Here is a 21,639-nt window from a genome sequence, read left to right as displayed (position 1 = left end):
AGTCTCTGGAGAGTAGTTCTGTGTAAGGCAGAAACCACTGCGAATGCACAGGAACGTGGTTCCATTTACAGAGCTTCAATAGCTTGTTGTGCTACATATCACAACCTCTTGACCTCACACTTAAGTTATTTTCAATGTAGTACAAAGTCAAGAGGTTATGATATGTAGCAGAGCAAACTAGCAAAGTTTGGTAAACAGAATTGTGTGCGCAGTACCGTCAGCTGTACGATGAACTACTCTCCTGACACTAAAAACTTCATTGCTTGCCATTGCCTTCAGGGTGAAGGACCATGTCACCCAGTGCAGCCGTGTGGCTCATTGACATGTTCTTAAAGGTTTTTGGACAACAATGGAGGTCTATGAATCAATGGAGGTGAAGTCTATAAGAAGGCGTGCCATGAACGCTTAAATATGTCAAATATGTAATTTATTAAACCACTGTTATAGTGAAGTCAGTAGGTCAATGTGAACATTTGTGAGTGGTGGAAATGAAGCTTTACACAATTTACAAAGTTTAGTGGCTAATGTGTAATGTAGCTGTGTTAGCTCACTGTAGGCCAGGTAAATACTCCTATCCACCTTGATAGGTTACAGTACAGTTAATCACAAGGGCAGAAATCAAGGTCAAGGTCACATGTCATAGATGGACATCTCAAAATCCCCTAATCTATCTGCATGACAATGTACAACTATATACTAGTGGCAAGTAAGACAGTGTTTTGTTTATAATTTGGATGAACCGACCCTTTAATTATCACCACGATTGACAAAGAACCTAAATGTTTTATGGTCCAAAATCATGTTAATTAGCCAATCTACTAAACCATTTCTGCAGGGTAGCAGCACCCGACTGAGAGAGATTTCCCATGTCTTGGAAAGACTCTCAGATGAGCTGAAGGAGATGGAGAAAACGATGGTTCTGCTCCTCAACAGCAGGAAGGAAAAAGCGAAGCCTGGCTACTGGACCAGAGTGACAAAAACAATCAACCGAGTATTCTTCATTTCCTATGTCATAGTGATTGGCCTGTTTTTAGTCTTTATCTTTTCAAAATGGATCAGTGAAGAAAATGAGTAGTTCTCATTGATTTGTTACAAGCAGATCAGAAGTTGTAAATATGGATCACATGACAATGTAGTTATTTTGGTGAACAGTCCTGCATCATCAGAACTACATGGACCCACTGTCACTCTCAGTTAGTCACCCCTACATACCTGACGCTTACTCCTTCCTGGACCTAAATACCCACAGTATACCAACACAGGAGACTCTTGAAGAATCACTTGGACCTGCATGGCGAGGGTCATGTGACTGACGGGATAGCCAAACTAGCACCACAGCTAGAGAGATAATCTGCTATTACTTCTAGCCTCAATTTGTGCCTCTCATATAATAGCACAGAGATAATTGGAATTCCTCTTAAAGATGTTAAAATGTTTGAAAAAAGAAAGCAAAAACTGTTTTGTTAAAAATATTTTACAGTGGATACACTTCAGTTGGAATTTATCATTGGAAATTGGTCTTTTTACTGAGCTTTGCTCTCATTATCTGATACCTGCTGGACATTTGTGACAGAACCAGATATTAAAACACAGGAAAAATATGTGACAGTATAAATGTAATAAATTCAAAAGTAAATTGCATTGATCTTTAAATGTAGTTTGTTTCTCCTGGCTTTACCCAGGCCTACTACACAACCCCATAGCCCTCCCCCTTACCTTGCCCCATGCCACCCTCTCTCTCTGTACCTTATGGGTTTTTTTTTCCTCTTGTGATTTTACAGTGTTTCGCTGCTTTTATGTAGTGTTACTCTTATGAAGTTTACGCTTTTATATTCACAGTGTATTATGTATATTATGTAAATTGTCTTTTGGGTGCTATATAAATTAATAGTAGTATTGGTGTTTGTGCAGACCTGCTATGTGATTGTCTTTTCTACTTTTAGTTTTTGAGATAAAAAAAAAGAGCCTTATTAAAATCTCTCCCACTCTCATTCTCCTTTGAAGTGGGGATGCTGGGATAAATCTGGCTCTGTCAGTGTTTTGCTATTATATATGATGGTTTTAATATTACTGCTGCATTAATGTGTATGTTGCATTTTACTGCTGTAGATGTTTAAGGCTGTGCTAATTTTATCTACTTTATATACTGTTGGGTAGTTTAATCAACAGCAGTGCATCATATTCTATAAGATCATCATATGTTTGTAGTGTCACTGTCCTGTGAGAACCATGTATCTCTAAAAAGTAAACTTTTCATGAGCTCAGAAAAGCAGCCTGTTTTCAGCTTTGTGACAATGCATTTTCCAGCTAATCCAAAGTTTTTTTTAATAGTTTATTTAACTTAAAAAGTAGGAGAGTTTACTCAAACCATAAGGTAGGCTTAATATTTCACTGTATCACAGACATTCAAAATAACCAAATTAGGGGAGACATAGTTTTCACTGGACAGGAAGGGTATGAAAAATTATAATCTGAGAAGTAATTTATAATTATCTGTCGGATAAATGTAGTGGAGTAAAAAAGTACAATAGTTCCCTCTGAATGTAGTGGAATATCAGTATAAAGTTACATAAAATGGAAACACTCCAGTAAAGTACAAGAACCTTCAGTATAGTACTTGAGTAAACGTACTTTAGTTACATTCCACCATTGTCGATAGTCTTTTAACAAGGGTCTACATTGTGGCCACACTCCCCTTTGAATGAATACAAAGCGGTAAAAATGACTGGAACCCTATGTAAGACTAGTAGTGACACCATGCTCATTTCTTGAGGTGTATTTTATGGATGTTTAACTTGTCAACTCATGGTTCAAAGTGATCATTATGTTTAAAATACGAGAGTTTACAGAGGATCAGTTCCCCTCATGACTTATAAGTAACGTATACTGGTAGGTCCTTTTCGTTTTATGAACTGACTGTGTTGTTTAACCTTGCTCAAACCCAAGTCCAAACCAATGACATGGACATTTAACCCCACCCAAATTCGACAGTTAAACCAATCAAATCACGCTGGGTCGGATTAAACATTCAACGTTGAATGCCTCTCGTTCTGCAGGCTGCAGCCAGGTATACTTGAAAACTGAAGCCAAAACATGTTGATCGCCTTGTGGTGGCTGGCTGCAGTATAGGTCATATATGTAGGTCATATACGTATAGGCCCTCCATGTTAGAAGATGGGACACAAGCCAAACTAAAAAATCAAAGTACACATCAAATAAATTTTTCCCAAAGATGGTGTCTGTCGTTTTAGGTAGCTTTTATCACACTGATGCTTCTCCAAGTGCTCATTTTTCTGATAAGTTTGTTTTTAATTAGTTCTATGGTGATATAAAAAAGGGGGTGTGATGTCATGATTGACAGTTGTGTCAGCCGTTCTCAAACCTCCCTCAGGAAGCGTGACGGCTGAGGGGGCATGTCCTGCGGGCCGTCACCTTGCCTGACTCCACTGTGCAGACTCTGGCTCCAAATGATGTCATACAGCCAAGATGGCAGCTTCTGGAAACAAGAAATTATGGCTTCACTTTTGCATAATGGTAGGAAGTGGAGACGCGTCCGTCCAGTATATGTATGTTATAACAGCATCAGATGTTAAGCTGCTACGCCACTGACATCCTCAGCTGAGGCCATCTGTTCTCATGTGTTTCGATTGGATAGATTGCCATGAAAATTTGTACTAACTTTCATGTTCAACATTTGTGGTTTTGAGTGTTTCAATAACTGTTTGATGGATTGCCATTCATGTCAGGATGAAATTTAACGTTGGTGACCCTTAAAAGACTACTACACCAATTTAGCATTGCTATAACATGGATGGACTCGCAATGGACAAATAATAAAAAAGGATCATGTGTGGAATAAAAACCGCCTATTGTCTTTTTAATTTCATATATTCTTTTTCTTGTTAAAACCTGGTGCCTACATTAACCACAATGCAACTCGAACGCCAACAGTTTGGTCAGAGTATTGGCTGTGTTATGCTAATAGCAGCTAATATAGCCTTTTACTAGCTTCTTCTCCAGCATACAGTGGCACATGAATATCATAGTATTTAGAGCATAGACTGTAAAAAATATACACATAGCCACAGTGATGTCATCCATTGGTTTCTGAGGAGCGGTTTTGAAGCTCAAAGTGGGCGTCTCCGGCTGTCGCCATCTTGGCAGTGCCTGACTCCACCTAACCATAGACTGTATAAAAATATGGACGTAGTTACCCTGATGTCACCCGTTGGTTTCTGAAGAGCGGTTTTGAAGCTCAAAGTGAGCCACTCTGGCTGTTGCCATCTTGGCAGTGCGTGACTCTACCTAACTCCCAGCCAATCAAAAATGGGCAAAGAGGTGGGCCGAATGGCTGAAACAAGCCATCTAGCGGCTGGCGGACCTGTCACTCAAAGCAGCCATGTCTTTCATCATGCATAACTTTATGGCTTAATAAAATTTAAACAGGTGAATTATAAAAAAATTCATCCCCCGTACAGTTGTCATGAAAGGGGAAATTAGCTATAGAGACCAAAAAACGTTTTTTGTACCAGGCTGTAAACATGTTTATTTCTGTTGTAAAGTTAGGCATTTTAACATGGGGGTCTATGGGGATTCACTCGCTTTTGGAGCCAACCTCAAGTGGCCATTCAAGGAACTGCAGTTTTTGGCACTTCTGCATTGGCTTCATTTTTCAGCACCAGAGGTTGCCGCTTGCACCTAACTCAATATTTCAAATTGGGCAAAGAGGTGGGGCTGAGCCAGGCCGAATGAAGCCTAGTTGCTGAAACAAGCCACCTAGCAGCTAGCAACCTGTCACTCAAAGCGGCTATGTCCTTAATTATGGATAACTTTATGGCCTCATAAAGTTCATTAAAAAATTCACCCCCCATACAGTTGTCATGAAAGGGGAAATAAGCTATAGAGACCAAAAACCGTGTTTTGTTCCAGGCTGTAAACATGTTTATTTCTGAAAATATGTTAAAGCTTGGCACTTTAACCAGTCACACCTGAAATTAGTTGAATATTTGTAAATAAATGTAAATTCTAGTCTGCCAGTTTATGCTTGACATTTCTTCTTTCACATGCAGCTCCTACATTGATCTGCTTTAATTGTGAAACTAAATGGCAACAGTAGTGGAAGCAATAAGTTAACTGATTGGTATGATAGCAAAACTGATCTGCCCACATGCAGCCAAATGTCCGGGCTGTTGGCAGTTCCTGGCGCCATTATCTCTTTATGTGTGTTTGTATCCTCACACTAATGAGAAAAAATAGGACTAAATTAACAAATTAAAGACAAAAGGGTTGGTCATTAAATCTGACCAGCCCTCTGCTAGTGTGAGGCAGTGATATTACTGCTACAAACATTTCTAGACAGCACAGAGAGGACAGAGATGTTCATTAACTGTGCAGATCTCTCACAGACATGATGCTTGCAGGTTTCTTTCTGCTCCTCCTTGCAGGTAAGTTGGGACAATTTGGTGATACATGCAGATTTACACTAAGAAATGTCATGCTGTTTGGTTAAAGGCTAAATTTATAATTCCCCGATCATTTCTGTGATTTGTTACATTTCTGTTATAATCCTCAATTCCATGGGGATGAATGGGATTTTTGTGTATGATTCTCACAGTGTGAAATTTTTAAAAAAAAATTATAGCACCATCTCTTTTCCAAAAATGTTATCCTGCAAACTTTTCACTGTGTGACATGTGGATAATCTAGAGTACAGGGGACGCGATTCACGTAGACACTGCTGTTGATTTTTTAAATCGCCATTTTACTTAACAGTTCAGTGATCACCACAAACAAAATCACATTCACCTCCATTGTTTTAGGGTTGAGGCAAAGATCTTGGAGATGAATATCTTAAAACCAGTTAAAACCAAAACTATCTGCATGGCTGAGAAAATATTGTAAATTTAGTGAACTGACCCTCATTAGTTTTTTCAAATTGGCATGTTTTACAATTGAATTATGTCTTTGTGGATATATTTATTATATTAAAGAATTTTTTCAAAAGATAATACTCAAGAGATTTCAAAATTGTGTTTGGGAGAGTTAGGTTTGATTTAAGCGACATGTTTTTGGGCAACATATTGTATAGTAGATGGATCTCAAATTGAAATGGATTTAAATGACTGCAAATTTCTCACATTTGATGAGAGTCCTGCTAACGCCCATCTCATAATGGCCTTTTAGTGACTACAGTCACTGGATATGACTGCAGATATTTTTGAGTTTCCATGGTTTGAAAATGACTTTATAATCAGTTTATACCCACAGAAACAAATGCTGGTGATTTCCTTTAAGAGCACATAACAGAAACTCTGGTGTTCAGACAAACAAGCTCTGATTTAAAAGCACATTTCTTTCCTTCTAAGAATTAACTCTCTGACAGAGAATGTGTCTTGGTATTCTTGCAGTAGATGGGGCGTCCTCTGAGGATAACTGCAGTTATCAGCATCTTTTTAACTACCTGAACCTGAGTCTGTCCAGTAAAAATGATCTGTACACCATGTCCCGGCCTGTTAAACACTACAATACAACTTTGAAAGTATATCTGGAAGTGCTAATCTATGCCGTCCTAGATATGGTAAGCCTTAAATTTTCTTTTGTTTTTTTTTTGTTTTGTTTTTCAATGATAATTATTATTTCCTCTACCAAGGAGGGTATTTTTTTGGTCTGATAGCAGTGAGATCTGTCAAAATTGATTAAATGCTTCTTTTTTTGTGCTGGATTCCTTGGAAAACAGCAAATCTTATAGGCTGATATCATTACCAGCATTTTTTTTCCATCCAGCACAAATAAACAGTTACCACAAATTATTTTTAAAATTCAGTTATCTTACGATAATTTTACCATTATCTTGTGAAAATAAAGTCATTTCTTTGTATTGCTATCCAGAGATAACATATTTTATCATGTCAGCATGCACAGATGCTGTGATCTTGGACGCAGTAACTGATTTGAGCTGATAATGTCAGATCCAGGGAATCACATTATTGTTATAATTAAATGCTATTTTGTGGCCATAAGCTGCAACCACAGCAAATGGAAACAGGGTGGGTTTGGGAGGAATTGATTGTAATCACTATGTGATTACTGGGTGTGTCAAGCAATTGTGTTTGTTACCTGTGTGACACTCATAGCATACTTATTATAGCAACCTGTCTGGAAAAAGTAGCACCTGAAGCCTATCAGCATGATTGTCTGTAAACATGCTGATTGTCAGATGGCAGATCTGGATCCAAATTCCTAAACATTTCCAATTGCTAAAGTAACAAATTTGATTCCTCAAAAATATGCGATATGAAGTCTGATGTGTGTGAACTTGTTGTAATTTACATTAACAGTGTATGTCCTATGATGTATGGTCAGCTATGTTAATTGTGCCGCTGGGAAGATTTTCAGATACTCTGTATTTCTTTGTTCATAGAAAGAGACTGACCAGACCTTCATTCCTTACTTTTGGATTTTTACGGTGAGTTCTCTCTGAGGAAGACTGAACAATACTAACTGAACTTTAGCAGAACCTCTAATTATTTCCTTTAAATTGCTTATTTTCATTCATTCTTTCTTTCTCTCACTCATTTATTTTATCTGTTATAAAAATTATGATTACACTGTGTATGAGTGTTACTGTTTTACCTAGATCATGATGAATTGTTCCTGTCTTGTACTGCAACTCTGCAACATCAGCAGACTCATCAGCTGAGGTTAAAGGAAGTTCAGCATTATATTTGTAAAGAGGAAGATGTAGAAATTAAAATTCGTTGGAGACAGGATGAGACATGTAATCTGGGGATCAGTTGGGCAAGATGGCTCCTGGACAGGAGAACTGAAAATAGACATGACGTTATCTATAGTCTGTATTTGATAGATTAAGAAAAGAACTGTAACGCCCACTTAAGGTGTATAAAAACTCGTTGTAGGCGCTCCTCGAGGAGCCTTTTTCTTTGTAACCTCATCCTGTGTGTTGCATTGTGAAATGCTCCTTCTTGTACAAGAAAATAAATTCTGTTAAATTTTGATACTTCGGCTCCGGTCTCTATTGTTTAATGGTCATTACGAAGAAATTCTTTTAACATTATCCCTTGTCCTTACTTTCTGATTTCCTGTTTTTCTGTGTAGAGCTGGAAGAATGAACACATTACATGGAATCCAGATGACTTTTGTGGACTTGAGCGTATAACAGTTCCTGCTGACATTTTGTGGAAGCCAGATCTCACTATTGAAGAGATGTGAGTATCCACTCACACTTACAGATCCACATACACTCACAACAGTAATTGGTGACAGAGCAGTTTATTATAGTTTAGAGAGTTTATATACAATAATATATGTATAGTATTTTCAACAGTCCATGACTGCATAAGGTTGGAGCTCATTGAGTCTGAGGATGTAGGCAGATAACCTACAGATAGTGAAGCTAGCAGCTAGCGCCAAAAAAAAACTTAAAAAATGGATCCAAGTGCAATCCAAGTGGATTTTGAAAATCGAAAAAGAAAAAAAACAACAACAAAAAAACTAACCTTCAGAGGCAGACCAGGAGGCTGCAGCAATACAACAGTTACTGGCCCTTTCAGATATACTAATGTTAGTCTCAATGAACATGAAACTCATGGTCCACACTGCACCAATCATGTCTCGGGTGATTTGGGCACTGAAAAACCAAGTTATTTTAGCAAAGTTCCCGACTCGGCTGTTTTTGGGCGAAAAAACAATCTTTTACAAACACCACGTATTCATCCTGTGATTGGCTGTTATATTCCATTTAAGCAGACATTGTACTCTACAACCCTTGTCAGAAGGTTCAGTTACCTGCATCACCTTCAGACACCACTTTTAAGGCATTTTCAAACCTGCATTGTTTAGTCCGGATGAATCAGACTCTAGTGACTGCAGTTAAACTTTCCAAAGATTGCACATCAGCTGTCAATATTTTCTTAAATGCATTTTTTGCACATAAGTAATTAAAAAATAAATAAAGTGTAATTTAATTCAAGGTTCTTCTTAAATGCAAATATATTCCCTTATCCCCTGTATTTCTTCCATTACCAACTGTAGATACCCAATAAGCATATTTTAATATGTTCAAAATATTTACTAAATGTTGGAACAAGCAGATATATGATATTGTCACACAGTGTGGAACATGTCTTCTATATTTAAAGAAACATAAAGGTAAATTAGAGATAGTTAATTCCCTCATTCTGTAGATTAAGTTACATTTTATAGTATAATCATATGGTATGTGAAATTTTTTTTGAAGCATAAAGCGTTTGCCATAATGCGCATGTATGTGTGTGTGTGTTTGTTCTCATACAGGATAGAAAAGGACAAGACCCCTCCAAGTCCTTATCTCACTATTGAATCTGAGGGTTTTGTTGAATGTAGGAACCATGAGGTGTTAGTAAGCACCTGCAGGATGCAAGTTCACGAATTCCCCTTCGACATTCAGACCTGTAACCTCTCGTTCAAGTCTGTCATTCACAATGGTGAGGTTGTGACTTGTTATGTTTAAAAGTTTCTATTTGGTCTATACTTTCATCTAAGTTATTTATGTGATACTTCCTTGTTGACCTGCTAACAGGCCTTACTGTTTTATTTTATTTCCCATCTCAGTTGAGGAATTGGATCTTCAGACTCAACTCGGTGCTTCAACGGCCACAGCGTGGTCTCATGGCTTGACCCAGTACGAGTGGCTGTTTATCAACCAGACAGTCACCAGTACAACAGTCAGCAAATTTGCCTTCGATCAAAGCATGATTGTTTACACTGTACGTATTTCTGGATACAGACACACAGTGGTGGAATATGCTTTCCACCTCTGCCTGTTACTCTTAAGTAAGTACATGTACTTTTACTTTGGGTACATTTTACTGCTAATACTTGTTTCCTTAAGCAAAAATCTAGATGTAGACTTTCTACCCCTCCACTTCTATTGCTACTTTTACTTTCTGTTTTTATATTAATAGTTTTGAGGACATTTCCTTCCTTATAAAACATTTGCAAAACCTTTTTTAAGACTATTTTAAATCCTGCATTGTTTACATCCTTGTTTACTCGCTTGCAGTCCCTGCTTTTGTTGGCACGTCACTGTGTTTCTTGGCTCATTGCTAATTCCCTTCTTAACTATGCTAACTGCCTGGTTAACTATTTGCCTTCAAGAACTCTGCAATCATCTGCCGCTGGTTTATTGGAGATTCCCAGCAAAAGTCGAAAGAAAATCGGGGATGCAGCCTTTGTCAAATATGCCCCAAAACTATGGAACACACTACCGCTAGATATCAGGGAAGCCAGCTTGCTAAATATTTGTAAAAGAAAGCTAAAAATATATATAAAATATATAAATTATCTCTTCATTCTAGCCTTTAACTAGCTTTCAGTCTGTTTCACACTTATGCACTACTGCACTTCTTTTAAAATGTTGAATTTTACTTGATTTTTATACATTCTATGTATTCTATGTTTTTATTTTACTATTTTTATTATTGTTCAAGATGTATTTTATTTAATGTGTCAGTGGGTTCTATCTTCCATCTTATGTTATGTACTCTAGGTCTCTTTATTTTATTCTCTATTATTTTATTATCAGGTGGGTTTTATTTTCCATCTTATGTTACATGAATGCTGACATCTGTGGTTGGTAGGTTTGAGAAAAAAGACTGTGGTGTCTGTTATTTAACCCCACAGCACCATTACAGGTGTTTTTTTCCCCCAGGGCAGCTTCAGGTTGTGCCCGATCTATGAGATCTAGGCGCTGATTTACAGATTATGTACACATGGTGAATACTTCTGAGTTTTTGCGTATTGTCACAAATTACCACCACTGAAGTAAACATTCTATGTATCGTATTTTCACTTTATTTTATCTTATGTTTGTTTACATTATCAAAGGGGTTTCATACCATATTATGTACATTTACATGTTTTTATGTTCATCTGATGTCTTTTATGTCTTTTTTGATGTAAGGCACTTGGTGCATGTAATTTCTTTTGTTGTAAAGCACTTTTACCTGTTTTTTTGTTTTGTTTTTTGTATGAAAGGTGCTATACAAAAAAGTTATTATTATTATTATTATTATTATTATTATTATTATTATTATTATTATTATTATTATTATTATTACTATTGAGGTCAGAAATTCCACAGGGTACGTAAGTAAATAATCTGAAGGCTTCTTCCACCACTGCAGACATCAGCTGACTGGGGCGTATTACCTTGTTGTTTCAACCTAGGAGCCACACAGATGTTTCCGTTGCTTTTGTCAAAACTATAGTAGTAGGATCTGACCTCAAAATGTAATTTCACAGATCAAAATGAAGAGGCGATCAATCCTCTACATTGTCAACTTCTTGCTGCCCATCCTGTTCTTCTTGTGTCTGGACTTGGCCTCCTTCCTGATCTCAGACAGTGGGGGCGAGAAGCTGAGCTTCAAGGTCACTGTGCTGCTGGCTGTCACTGTGATGCAGCTTATTCTCAATGAAATTCTGCCTTCCTCATCAGACAGGGCTCCACTTATAGGTAAGAAAGTTCAGAGTCTTTCCTTTATTGGACTGTACCTCAAGCCCTGTCTCCTTGATATAACACTAAATTGTTTTCCTAATTATATTGTGTTGACAAACATAATCGCTGCCTGAATTATGTTCAGAGGCAAAGTGTGTTTTTACGAATGAAGTAAGCACTACATTTGTAAACCACACTTGTGGGGTGGTGGTGTGGTGGGGTGGGGTGGGGTGGTAGATGGTGTAGATGGTGGGTGGACAAGACGCAGGACTCTGGCACCAGAGACCAGTGTTCACATCCTGAGGCCTGTGTGTGGTTAGGTTTAGGCAACAAAAGCACTTTGGTTGAGGTTTGTGAAAGACTGTGGTTTCGTTTAACATGTGCTTCAAGTCATTGCTGACTTCTTTTCTGTGTTAAGCCAAGACCATCTTTCCTAATCTTGACCAAGTGTTGCCAGTGCCTAAACATAACCGTACAATGTTTAATATTGCTGTAGTACTACCTGCAGATATTGTAATGTAAGATCAACACTTAACTCGTATGTTCAGTATCAACATTTTTACAACTTGCCAAATATGTCAATTAACAACATTTTCTCATGTTGAGAGAAAACATAATTCAACATTAGCATTACATTTCTGGCTAAATGTTTTTGCTGTTGCAATTTAATGATGTATGAACGTAATTTCTGAAAGACATGCTTGGTACTATGTGCAGGAACTGCACATACTGACCCAGTGAGTAGTGATTTGTCTGCATTAATGATGCTGCTTGCTCCTCTCAGCGGTTTACTGCATGGGGGTTTTTGGTTTGATGCTGGTCAGCCTCCTGGAGACCATTGTTGTGATGTATCTGATGGAGAAAGACTCTGCATCCCGAGACAACAAGGCAGACAGAGACCAAAGCCTGACTGAGGACTGTGGGGACAAACATGGCAAAGGTAACATTGATAGACGTACAGTACATTTTGTAGGAGATCCCCAAAGATAAAGGAAGACAGCAGCCTGTTGCAGTTTGTGTGTTAAGTCGACATTTGTGCCTGCACCTCAATACAATGTAGTTGATTGCAATTTAGTTTGTGGTGCTCACAGCATTTAAAAAAACCCCCAAAACATGTCTATCATTTTCCGAATGCGCTGAAACAGGTACATTTACAAATTATAATACATACTAATTATGCATTGAATATGCTCCAACCATCATTTATGCCTACTATGTAATTTCAGAGGAGAGGAAATGGACTTGTGCATGCATCTCTGATGTGTCTGCTGATGAAACTCCGTCTGAACTGCTGAAGGTAGGAATTATGTTGCACTTTAAAGGGCTGATTACAAAAAGACATTTTCTCAGGGTAATAGTACTCTATCTAGCCATGCAAATAGTTTTGGTTCTACTTTTTGAGATTTCCATCTCAGAGGTTTTTACCCTGATACTTAAGTAGCTGAGAGCTCAGCGCACTCAAACTTGAAAACATATGCAAATGGACAAAACACAAACATCCAAATATCCTCACCATTTTGACAATGAATGCATGACATGTAGGAAAAAAAAAATGCAAATAACTAAATTCAAACAAATTAAGAAAACACATTCAATGTATGAACACATGTGGCATAAAGAAACACAATACAGCTACATAAAACACAAGCAAATGGTTAAATTGAAAGCAACAGAACTGAGAACAACACAAAAGACATGTCCAGAGTGTACTGTCCATAAATTAATGAATTGATCTACTAAGTATTGTGTGTGTATCCAAAGCCTGATATATCTTATTCCTCCATGAAATAGACCTCAGTTGTTGTCCGAAAACTATTAAATACATGTGAATGAGCCACACCGTTGCACTGGGTGACATGTTCCTTCACCATGAAGAGTACGGGCACGTTAGTTTGTTTAGAAACTGCTCCAAAGAGTAACAACAGCGATGATGTTTTCAGTCTCCGGAGAGCAGTTCTGTGTATGGCAGACAGAGCTTTGCTAGCTTGTTGTGCTACATATCATAAGCTCATGACTTTGTACTGAAGTTCTTTGAGAAATTTGCAATGTACAATGTACGGAGTTCAGCTCATTTACATGTTTTTAATAGTTTTTGGACAACAACAGAGGCCTGCAGCACAGAGGAATAAGATATATTTGGCTCTGAACATGAGATTTGTGTCATTTATTGGTGATTGGATGTTTCTTGCCAAAATGCACTTTGGGGGTCAACATTTTTATGTACACAGTCTTGTACCTTTGACTTTTTATTAAAGAACCTGATATTTTGTAACACAGTTGTTAATCTTTTGATTTAACTGTCAGAGTTTCATGTTGATTGAAGCTGTAGAAGCACTCCAACTGTGAGTCACATAACATTGTCTGTGGGAAAAATGAATACAATTTTTACTTCAAGGGTGTCCGAAATAGCTCCTCCTACTTCACAACTCTATACATTGTACACAAAAATCTGAATGTCAAATGTAGCAGCTGGCAATGTTATTTGGTTCATGATTGTGTTAATTAACCACAGTCTCTTTAACAACTTGTGCAGGTAAGCAGCAGCCAACTGACAGAGGAGTCCCATGCCTTTGAAAAGCTCTCAGATGATCTGAGGGAGGTGGTGAAAACACTGGCTCTGCTCCTCAACAGCAGCAAGGAAGAAGTGAAGCCCGGCTACTGGACCAGAATGGCTAAAACAATCAACAGAGTTTTCTTCATTTTCTACATCATAGCTGCCAGTCTGTTTTTAGTCATTATGTTTTTCAAATGGAATACTACAAATTAAGAAATACCAAGCGCTAAATAATGAAACACATGATTGAGTTATAGTCCTCTTTATTACTGCTAGTAAGGCTTACCGTCATGTGACTTCAATTACTGAGATACGAAATTACAACCTAGAAAACATTTCCCTGTATGCATGCTTTTCACATGGACACAAACCTACTATGTTTGTGTTCACCCCTGTTGTTCAGCTTCATTAGTCTGTAGAAAACAAAAAAGATCTCTTGTTGGTCTTTGCAGGCCATTTAGGGGTCACACTGGCTTGTTATGTGAGGCTTCAGCCGTCCAAATTAGTCAAATCAAGTGGGTATATTCCTAAATTAACGTGCGTTAATAAAAAATACCCTTTTTTGTTTCCCTGTTGAGCTGAAGAGAAGGGATAATTACAAAAAAAAGGAAAATTGTACTAAAAAGACTAACTTTTGAAGATAACCACTTGATTCGACCAATTTGAACGGCTGAAGCCTCAAGCTTTAGATAAACTTTTCAATACATTTTGGCACAGAAGGAAGATTTTGTACCCTATAATTTAAATTGAAAGCACATTAGGAAGGGATCTTTTAATGGACAGGAATGATTACAGTGAGAAAACCTGTTTCAACTACCATATGTGGACCAAACTATTGTTTTAAAAAGGGACATAACATGCTCTCTGAGATTTTCTGTCATTTATATACTGCTATAATATCGGATGTCTATGTTAAACAAAGATCAAAGATCCATAACATAAGGTGAACATATGTAAAATACTTCCTGAAAGTCAAAAACCAGGGCTTCAGTCTACTCTGAATGCTTTGTTTGCCATGTTACCTCTATTTCCCCATTGAACTGATGTCAGATTGTTTGCCCACAAACAGCCATAGTCTTTATTGCTAAGGTTGTTCCATGGTATATTCTTCACATTGTCCATTCACATATTTCGGATTGGATTTTGTCTCAAACATGTGCAGATGTATTTGAAAGGTTTCCATTCTGGGTAAAGAAGGAGAAAAAGAAATGAAATCCTACTGGTATTGTTTGTTTATGTAGCATCCCGAGTGGCTGGAAGTTGGCCATGATGCTTCTTCCACGAGCTGGCCAATCAGAATGGAGTGGGCTCATGTGCCTTAAAGAGACAGGAACTAAAACAGCCTGTTTCAGACAGAGGCTGAACTGAGGGGCTCTATAAAGGGACAGTATAACTTAAATATGGAGGCGTTTTTGAACTGTAAATAATCCAAAAATATTACAGCAGAGCCCCAGAACATAAATATAGACCGATAAATGTGCATGATATGTCCCCATTAAGATCTCACATCTCTATATAAACTGTATGTAGTCCTTCAGTAGTGTTGTTTACATGTATTCAGTATCAGCCTGTGACACTAGTCTCGTTGTATTATGAAGTTTAATTGAATTTATTATGTCTTTGATATGTAATATGTATCAAAAATGTATCAAAAAAGGAAGCAAGTAAGTGTTAACAAACAGGTAGCAGTATAACATGAGTAACACTGTTTCATTGTTTTTGTTTGCTTATCTATTTAACAAAGCATGAGGCAGCATAGGCCACAGGATCACTTTCAGAAGACATGTAAATGTGTATCTATATGGGTTGAGTAATTTCATGTTCTCTTCTGTGGTGTTCTTCCAAATCTACATTTGCATTTGTATTTAATTAAATTATATTATTAGTATGATGAAATAACAGTTCTGTTATATTGTTCTGAAAACATGTAGTTGTGTTTGTAATGGAGAAATAAACAGTAAAAAATAAACTTTTGTGGGTTTTCATTACCTTTAATCAAAATGTTTGATGGGAAATGATGGTGGGGTGGGGCAAAAAGAGTAATGGGACAGAAAAAAACCCATGTCAGAGGAAATAATAATTATAATTGAAAAATTAAAACACGTTAAAGCTTTAACCACTACAGGGATACCAGTGTAGGATGTTTGTAGTTTTTAACAGGGCAGGTCAAGAAGTACAGTTGATTGTTTCTGGTCAGGTTCCGGTGGTTTAAAACATCGTGATAACAGCAGATCCTCAGCTGGAATAAAACCAGGGAGAGTACTGTATATTGTATGCGTTTTAAACACTAAGCCACCAGGACCTCTTCCTTAAAATGTGTGATTTCTTTACTAAATCATAACATATTTCTTTCAAATTAGCTGAGTTTCCCCAAAACCTTTCCACATGCTCCCTGGAAACTGCAGAGGTACACCCTGGGGTACACAGACCTCTGGTTAGCAATCACTGTCTTTGACCGCTGATATATCAAAAAAAGGGTTGGTCATTCGCTTTCCCCAGCCCTCTTCCAGTGTAAGGCAGTGGTATTTTTACTTCACTGTTATATTTCCACACAGCACAGAGAACACACTTCTCACAGACTTTGTATTCTCTCTGGTTCTGCTCTGATGATGCTCGTTGGCTTCTGCTCATCCTCAGCGTCTGTTCACAATTAAGTCTGGAGTAAGGTGGACAATGTTTCTGTTGATTTTTTTGTTGATTTAATGCTTCAAGCTGTGAGCACCACAAAGGATATTTCATCCACCTTCATGGTACTGGGATAGAGGCAGAAGTCCTATTGACAAATAGGACTTCCTTTTCTCTGACCATTTAACTTATCACAAATTACTTATTTAATGAAAGAGGGGCATACCACTGGAAATAGGAGAATGTTTGCTAACAGCTTTTTAAATTGCTGCAGCTCAATCAGATCTTCAGAGTAAGTGCTGATTGTGCTGATTTAACAACATGTACTTGGTGGTATATTGCAGATGGATCTCAAATAGATTACTGTAAAAATGCCCACATTTTAAAATAATTTAGAGGAGACATAAACTGATACTCTACATGGCTGCCAACGCCCATCTTGTGACCACAAGCTCCGGATATTATTGCAGATATTTGTGATAATGGACTGATATTGAAAGACTGATAAAAGATTCATAAACTTAATATTAACAAATGGAGAGGCATTGGATAACTAGTCAAACATAAGGGCTCTAAAGTTATAATTTCATACCTTTTTTCTGTATTTCATTCAGTTGAAGACTTTTTAAGGTAATCCTTTCATAGAGAATGTGATGCATTTAGTTGCAACACGTGGTGTTCAGGTCAAGTTGTAGGAGTATTGGGTAAGAGTGCCAGAAAAGGCCTTTGATGTCTGAGGAATACAACAAGATGTGGTAGGTTAAACCACCAGCACTGGACCAGATATCTGGGGAAAAAACAACTAGAGCAGATAACATGTTGCAAGTGTTAACATTATAGGGAAAATAAACAAGAAGAAGACGATAACATGTTTGCAAACATGAGCATTATATAGTAGTGAAGAGTGGAATGGAAAATCCCTAAAGTTTGCTGATTCATGGGAAGCCATCATAGTATCAGATGATGGAAATTCCCCAGAATTTGAAAAATAGGAGGTACCCTAGAGTGTCTGCTTCATAAACCTGTGGAGGACCTGAAGATTCACTGGCCAATCTGAAAGATTTTTTCCATGACATTAATTGGCGAGCCAGTCAGGAGGGGCACAGGGCCTGGGGTCCTGGAGAAGAGGCGTCTACTAACCAGAAACAAAGATGGCCACAAATAGAGATAAGCAGAATACTTATTACCAAAAAAATTTGTTGATTCTGGCTTCAGATTGCTTCTGCACATGCCACAGGTAATAAATACCTGTCCTCTAAAAAACCTAGCACATTACAAATGTTGATTGATAACATGGCAGAAGGAGTTCAGTATGATGTTAAACTTTCATGCTTTGTACCTGGGTCCATCTCGGCAGACAACAGTTCATCAGGGAATAGCTGAAAGAGTGATAGTGGATGACAGACCAGTCACACAGACGGCATTCAGTGCAGAACAGGTGAAATTGCTGCAGCAAATACCAGACTGTTTGTGGTCAAAACACAAGATAGGTGTAGGACTAGTAAAATCAGCACAACCATTGGAAATCAAATTGAGACCAGGGGCTAAGCTACAATACAAAAGACAATACCCTCAGGGAATGGCAGGGGAAAATCTACAATAGAAGGTTTGTTGCAGGCTGGAGTGTTGGTTAAAACCCATGATCTAATCATAGTCAATACTGTGGTAGAGGCAGAAACCCCAGTAGTACCTGATCCGCATACTCTGCTATCAAGTTCCACCAGACATTAAATGGTACACTGTGATTGATGTATGTTCAGCACTTTTAGTGTGCCTTTACATCCAGATTCTTAATACCTGTTTGCATTTGAGATATATAGAGTGTACCCTGATTCAGTATGTTGATGATCTACTTATGTGTAGTACCCCTAAAGAACAGTGTGAGAGAGACTCATTGGCTGTATTGCATGCCCTAGCAAAAAGGGGGCCATAAGGTTAGCAAAGTCAAATTACAACTGTGCCAACAAAAAATGATTACCTGTGGAGGAGGTTAAGGGGAGACAAAAGGTAAATTGTGCTAGCTAGAGGGTAATATTAGCAGGAGCAGGTGGATGCTATGATATGTAGCTTCATGGGTTTGTGCTAGCTCAGGAGGATACAAGGCAGTATTCAGCATTCGTACAGACTAATCAAGGAAATAATGTGTTATGTTGTTAAATATGTTAAATCTGTTGTACATGTGGCAATGTTCACATCCCGTAGCTTTGCGTACACAAGGTTGAAGAAGCATCTGGCTACCCTATATTGTTATAAGCCTTTAGTTAATTATTTCTTATTGATATGTTAATTTATGTTATTGTTACTGCTCTTTATGTCAAACTGGCCTGAATATTGTAATATTACTTACATCTACTACTTATTATCTACTTATTTTCATGGCATTTAACACCATTTATTACCATTGATTGTGTAGTGGATGGTTCAACTGGTACATGTCATTCTGGTGTGTTTGGCCACTAGAGGCCGTTATTGCTTCATTTTGGATTATCCAGCATATGTATTCTATGCCCTTTACTGGAGATTATTATTCATCATATTTTTTCCATTGTTTATTTTAGATATACCACACATTGTACATGTTGATGATATTCCACAAACAACCCTTCAGTAAAGTATTCTGACAGTGAGAACGAACACAATCTGTGGAAGCTCTTTCTTCATCAAATAAGTTGCCTAAGCCTTCTGACAGAGGCCAGGAATATCAGGTTGTAACACGCCAGTAACTATCGCACACAGTGTCCCCTACAAATACACAAAAGAAAAAGCTGACATCAAGGAAGTGCAAGGAAACATATGGCACATACACAGATAAATTTAAAGTGAGAGAAGTGATTGGTGTGAGTTTAGTGCACTCCAGCTTTAAAGCTTGGCACTTTAACCAGTCACACTTGAGATCAGTTGTATATTTATTGTAAATAAATGTAAATTATAGTCTACCAGTTTACGCTTGACATTTCTCCTTTCAGACGCAGCTGCTACATTGATCTGCTTTACTTGTGAAACTAAACAGCAACAATAGTGGAAATGAGAATTTACTGCTTTTGGTTTGATAGCAAAATTGATCTACCCACATGTAGCTGAGTATCAGGGGTGTTGGCAGTTCCTGGCACCATTCTTGCATTACATGTGTTTCTATCCTTAGACTAATGAGATAAAATAGGAAAACATTAATAAATAAAAGGGCTGGTCATTAAATCTGACCAGCCCTCTTCCAGTGCGAGGCAGTGATATTATTGCTACAAACATTTCTAGATAGCACAGAGAGGACAGACATGCTCATTTACTGAGTAGACCTCTCACAGACATGATGCTTGCAAGTTTCTTTCTGCTCCTCCTCACCAGTAAGTTGGGACATTTTGGTGAAACATACAGATTTACTCTAAGAAATATCCTTTTCAAAAAATTTTCAAAATGCCATGTTTTACAATTAAATTATGTCTTTATATGTATATATATTATATAAAAGAATACATCAAGATAATACTCGAGATTTCAAAATTGTGTTCTGGGAGAGTTTAGCCTTGATTTGAGCGACATGCTTTTGGACAACATACTGTATAACAGATGGATCTCAAATTGAAATGGATTTAAATGGCTGCAAATTGCTGACATTTGATGAGATAAAACTTGCAATCCTGCCAACACCCATCTCATAATGGCCTTTTAGCGACCACAATCACTGGATATTACTGCAGATATTTGAGTGTTTTTCATGGTTTGAAAATAAATTTAGAAGTAGTTTACATCTACAGACACTGATGTTTGTCATTTAAGTAATTAAGAGGGCATTAAGTAACTGATGTCCAGACAAAGATCACAGCCATGAAGTTTTAACCTAAAAGAAAAGTTAAGAGCATGGACATATCCTGATTTCCTTCCTTTAATGGGTAGCTATTATGCTCATTTCCAGCTCTCAAAATTTTTTTGGACTCTACTAGAGTAGCTTTGCATGATTCACAGTTTAAAAAAAACTCCTTTTTTTTAATCTTATACTGGCCCTTTATGCAGCCCCTCAGTTCAGTCTCTGTCTCTTTATAGGCAGTTTTAGCTCCTGTCTCTTTAACGCCCCCCACCCGATGAACCCACTCTGTTCTGATAGGCCAGCTTTCCAGAAACCTGCTGAGGGGCAGCCATATCAGTCATGTTAAGTTACTGCTGATGAAAAACCAATGTTTCCTGCTTAAGTGCTTCAAATTAAAAGCTTTTAAAATGACTAAATAATGGGAGACTTTTATTGTGAAGAATTTACAGGAAATTAAACGTGTTCCTCACCGAATTAGCAGAGCTTAGTTAGTGGCACTAAAAACCTGTCGACACAACAACATATGGAGATATCTGGAGCTCTTTGTTCAGCAGATCAGTTAGAAATAATGCAGGGAGTAATTGTACAAACAGAAACAGCCACATTTGACATTTGAAACATGACTTTTCCTTCCTGAAAATATCCTATGTGTAGTAAGTTGTGTAGCTCACCACTTATAAGCTCAACACTGACTCTTGGAAGTACTGTAGCTAGAACAGGTGACTTGCCACTCATACTTCAGCCAAAATATAAAGTTCGCTAATAAACATCTACATTCATAGCTCATTAGGCGTTCAGTCACTGAGAGGTGTCAACCTGCTCATTGGGAGCATTTAGGGGTTTTTCGGAATGGCAAACTACTGCAGGCACTGGATTTATGCTATTATGCCACAGTCCAATCTGCTCCCCCAACTGAGGAAATGTATAAAGCTTTCCATGAACTAAAACATGCACTCTCCGGAGCCCCAGCCTGGGGACTGTGTGGTGCAACACACTTGAAATGATAAAAGCACTTGCAAATGACAGGGTAATAGAAAATGTAAACCATACTTTGGGGTTTCATTTGACTTCTTTATGATGCTCTGCTATTCAGCATATAACAGCAGCATGTCGCTCAGGATAGGAGGTGATCATTCTTTCCATTTCCCACATATCTTTGAAACA

General features: G+C 37.7%; 1 protein-coding gene across 2 annotated transcripts; it reads left to right on the top strand.

The window, feature by feature from the left end:
• Positions 1-5,327: 5,327 nt before the first annotated feature.
• On the top strand, positions 5,328-15,035 carry LOC137171951 (5-hydroxytryptamine receptor 3A-like). Of its 2 annotated transcripts, none has more exons than XM_067576164.1 (10): positions 5,328-5,444; positions 6,408-6,577; positions 7,421-7,465; positions 8,116-8,225; positions 9,313-9,482; positions 9,610-9,764; positions 11,302-11,512; positions 12,279-12,434; positions 12,721-12,791; positions 14,028-15,035. In XM_067576164.1, exons 1-10 carry the CDS (start codon positions 5,408-5,410, stop codon positions 14,259-14,261), a joined length of 1,359 nt encoding a protein of 452 aa, XP_067432265.1. In that variant the 5' UTR covers positions 5,328-5,407; the 3' UTR covers positions 14,262-15,035. The 2 variants fall into 2 exon arrangements, with proteins under 2 accessions (XP_067432265.1, XP_067432266.1); XM_067576165.1 differs by having other exon boundaries at positions 9,313-9,487; positions 9,615-9,764.
• The last annotated feature ends 6,604 nt before the right edge of the window (positions 15,036-21,639 follow it).

This window comes from Thunnus thynnus, chromosome 20 (genome assembly GCF_963924715.1).
Source record: "Thunnus thynnus chromosome 20, fThuThy2.1, whole genome shotgun sequence".
Taxonomy (NCBI): Eukaryota; Metazoa; Chordata; class Actinopteri; order Scombriformes; family Scombridae; genus Thunnus; species Thunnus thynnus.
This window is presented reverse-complemented; position numbering and strand designations above follow the sequence as displayed.

What these genes read in the sequence shown, in the direction of transcription:
- LOC137171951 (XM_067576164.1), top strand. Translation starts at nt 5,408, where the DNA reads ATGATGCTTGCAGGTTTCTTTCTGCTCCTCCTTGCAG. An exon ending in GATCTCACTATTGAAGAGAT is followed by an intron (nt 8,226 to 9,312) that starts GTGAGTATCCAC and finishes GTTCTCATACAG; the next exon opens with GATAGAAAAGGACAAGACCC. An exon ending in AAAGCATGATTGTTTACACT is followed by an intron (nt 9,765 to 11,301) that starts GTACGTATTTCT and finishes GTAATTTCACAG; the next exon opens with ATCAAAATGAAGAGGCGATC.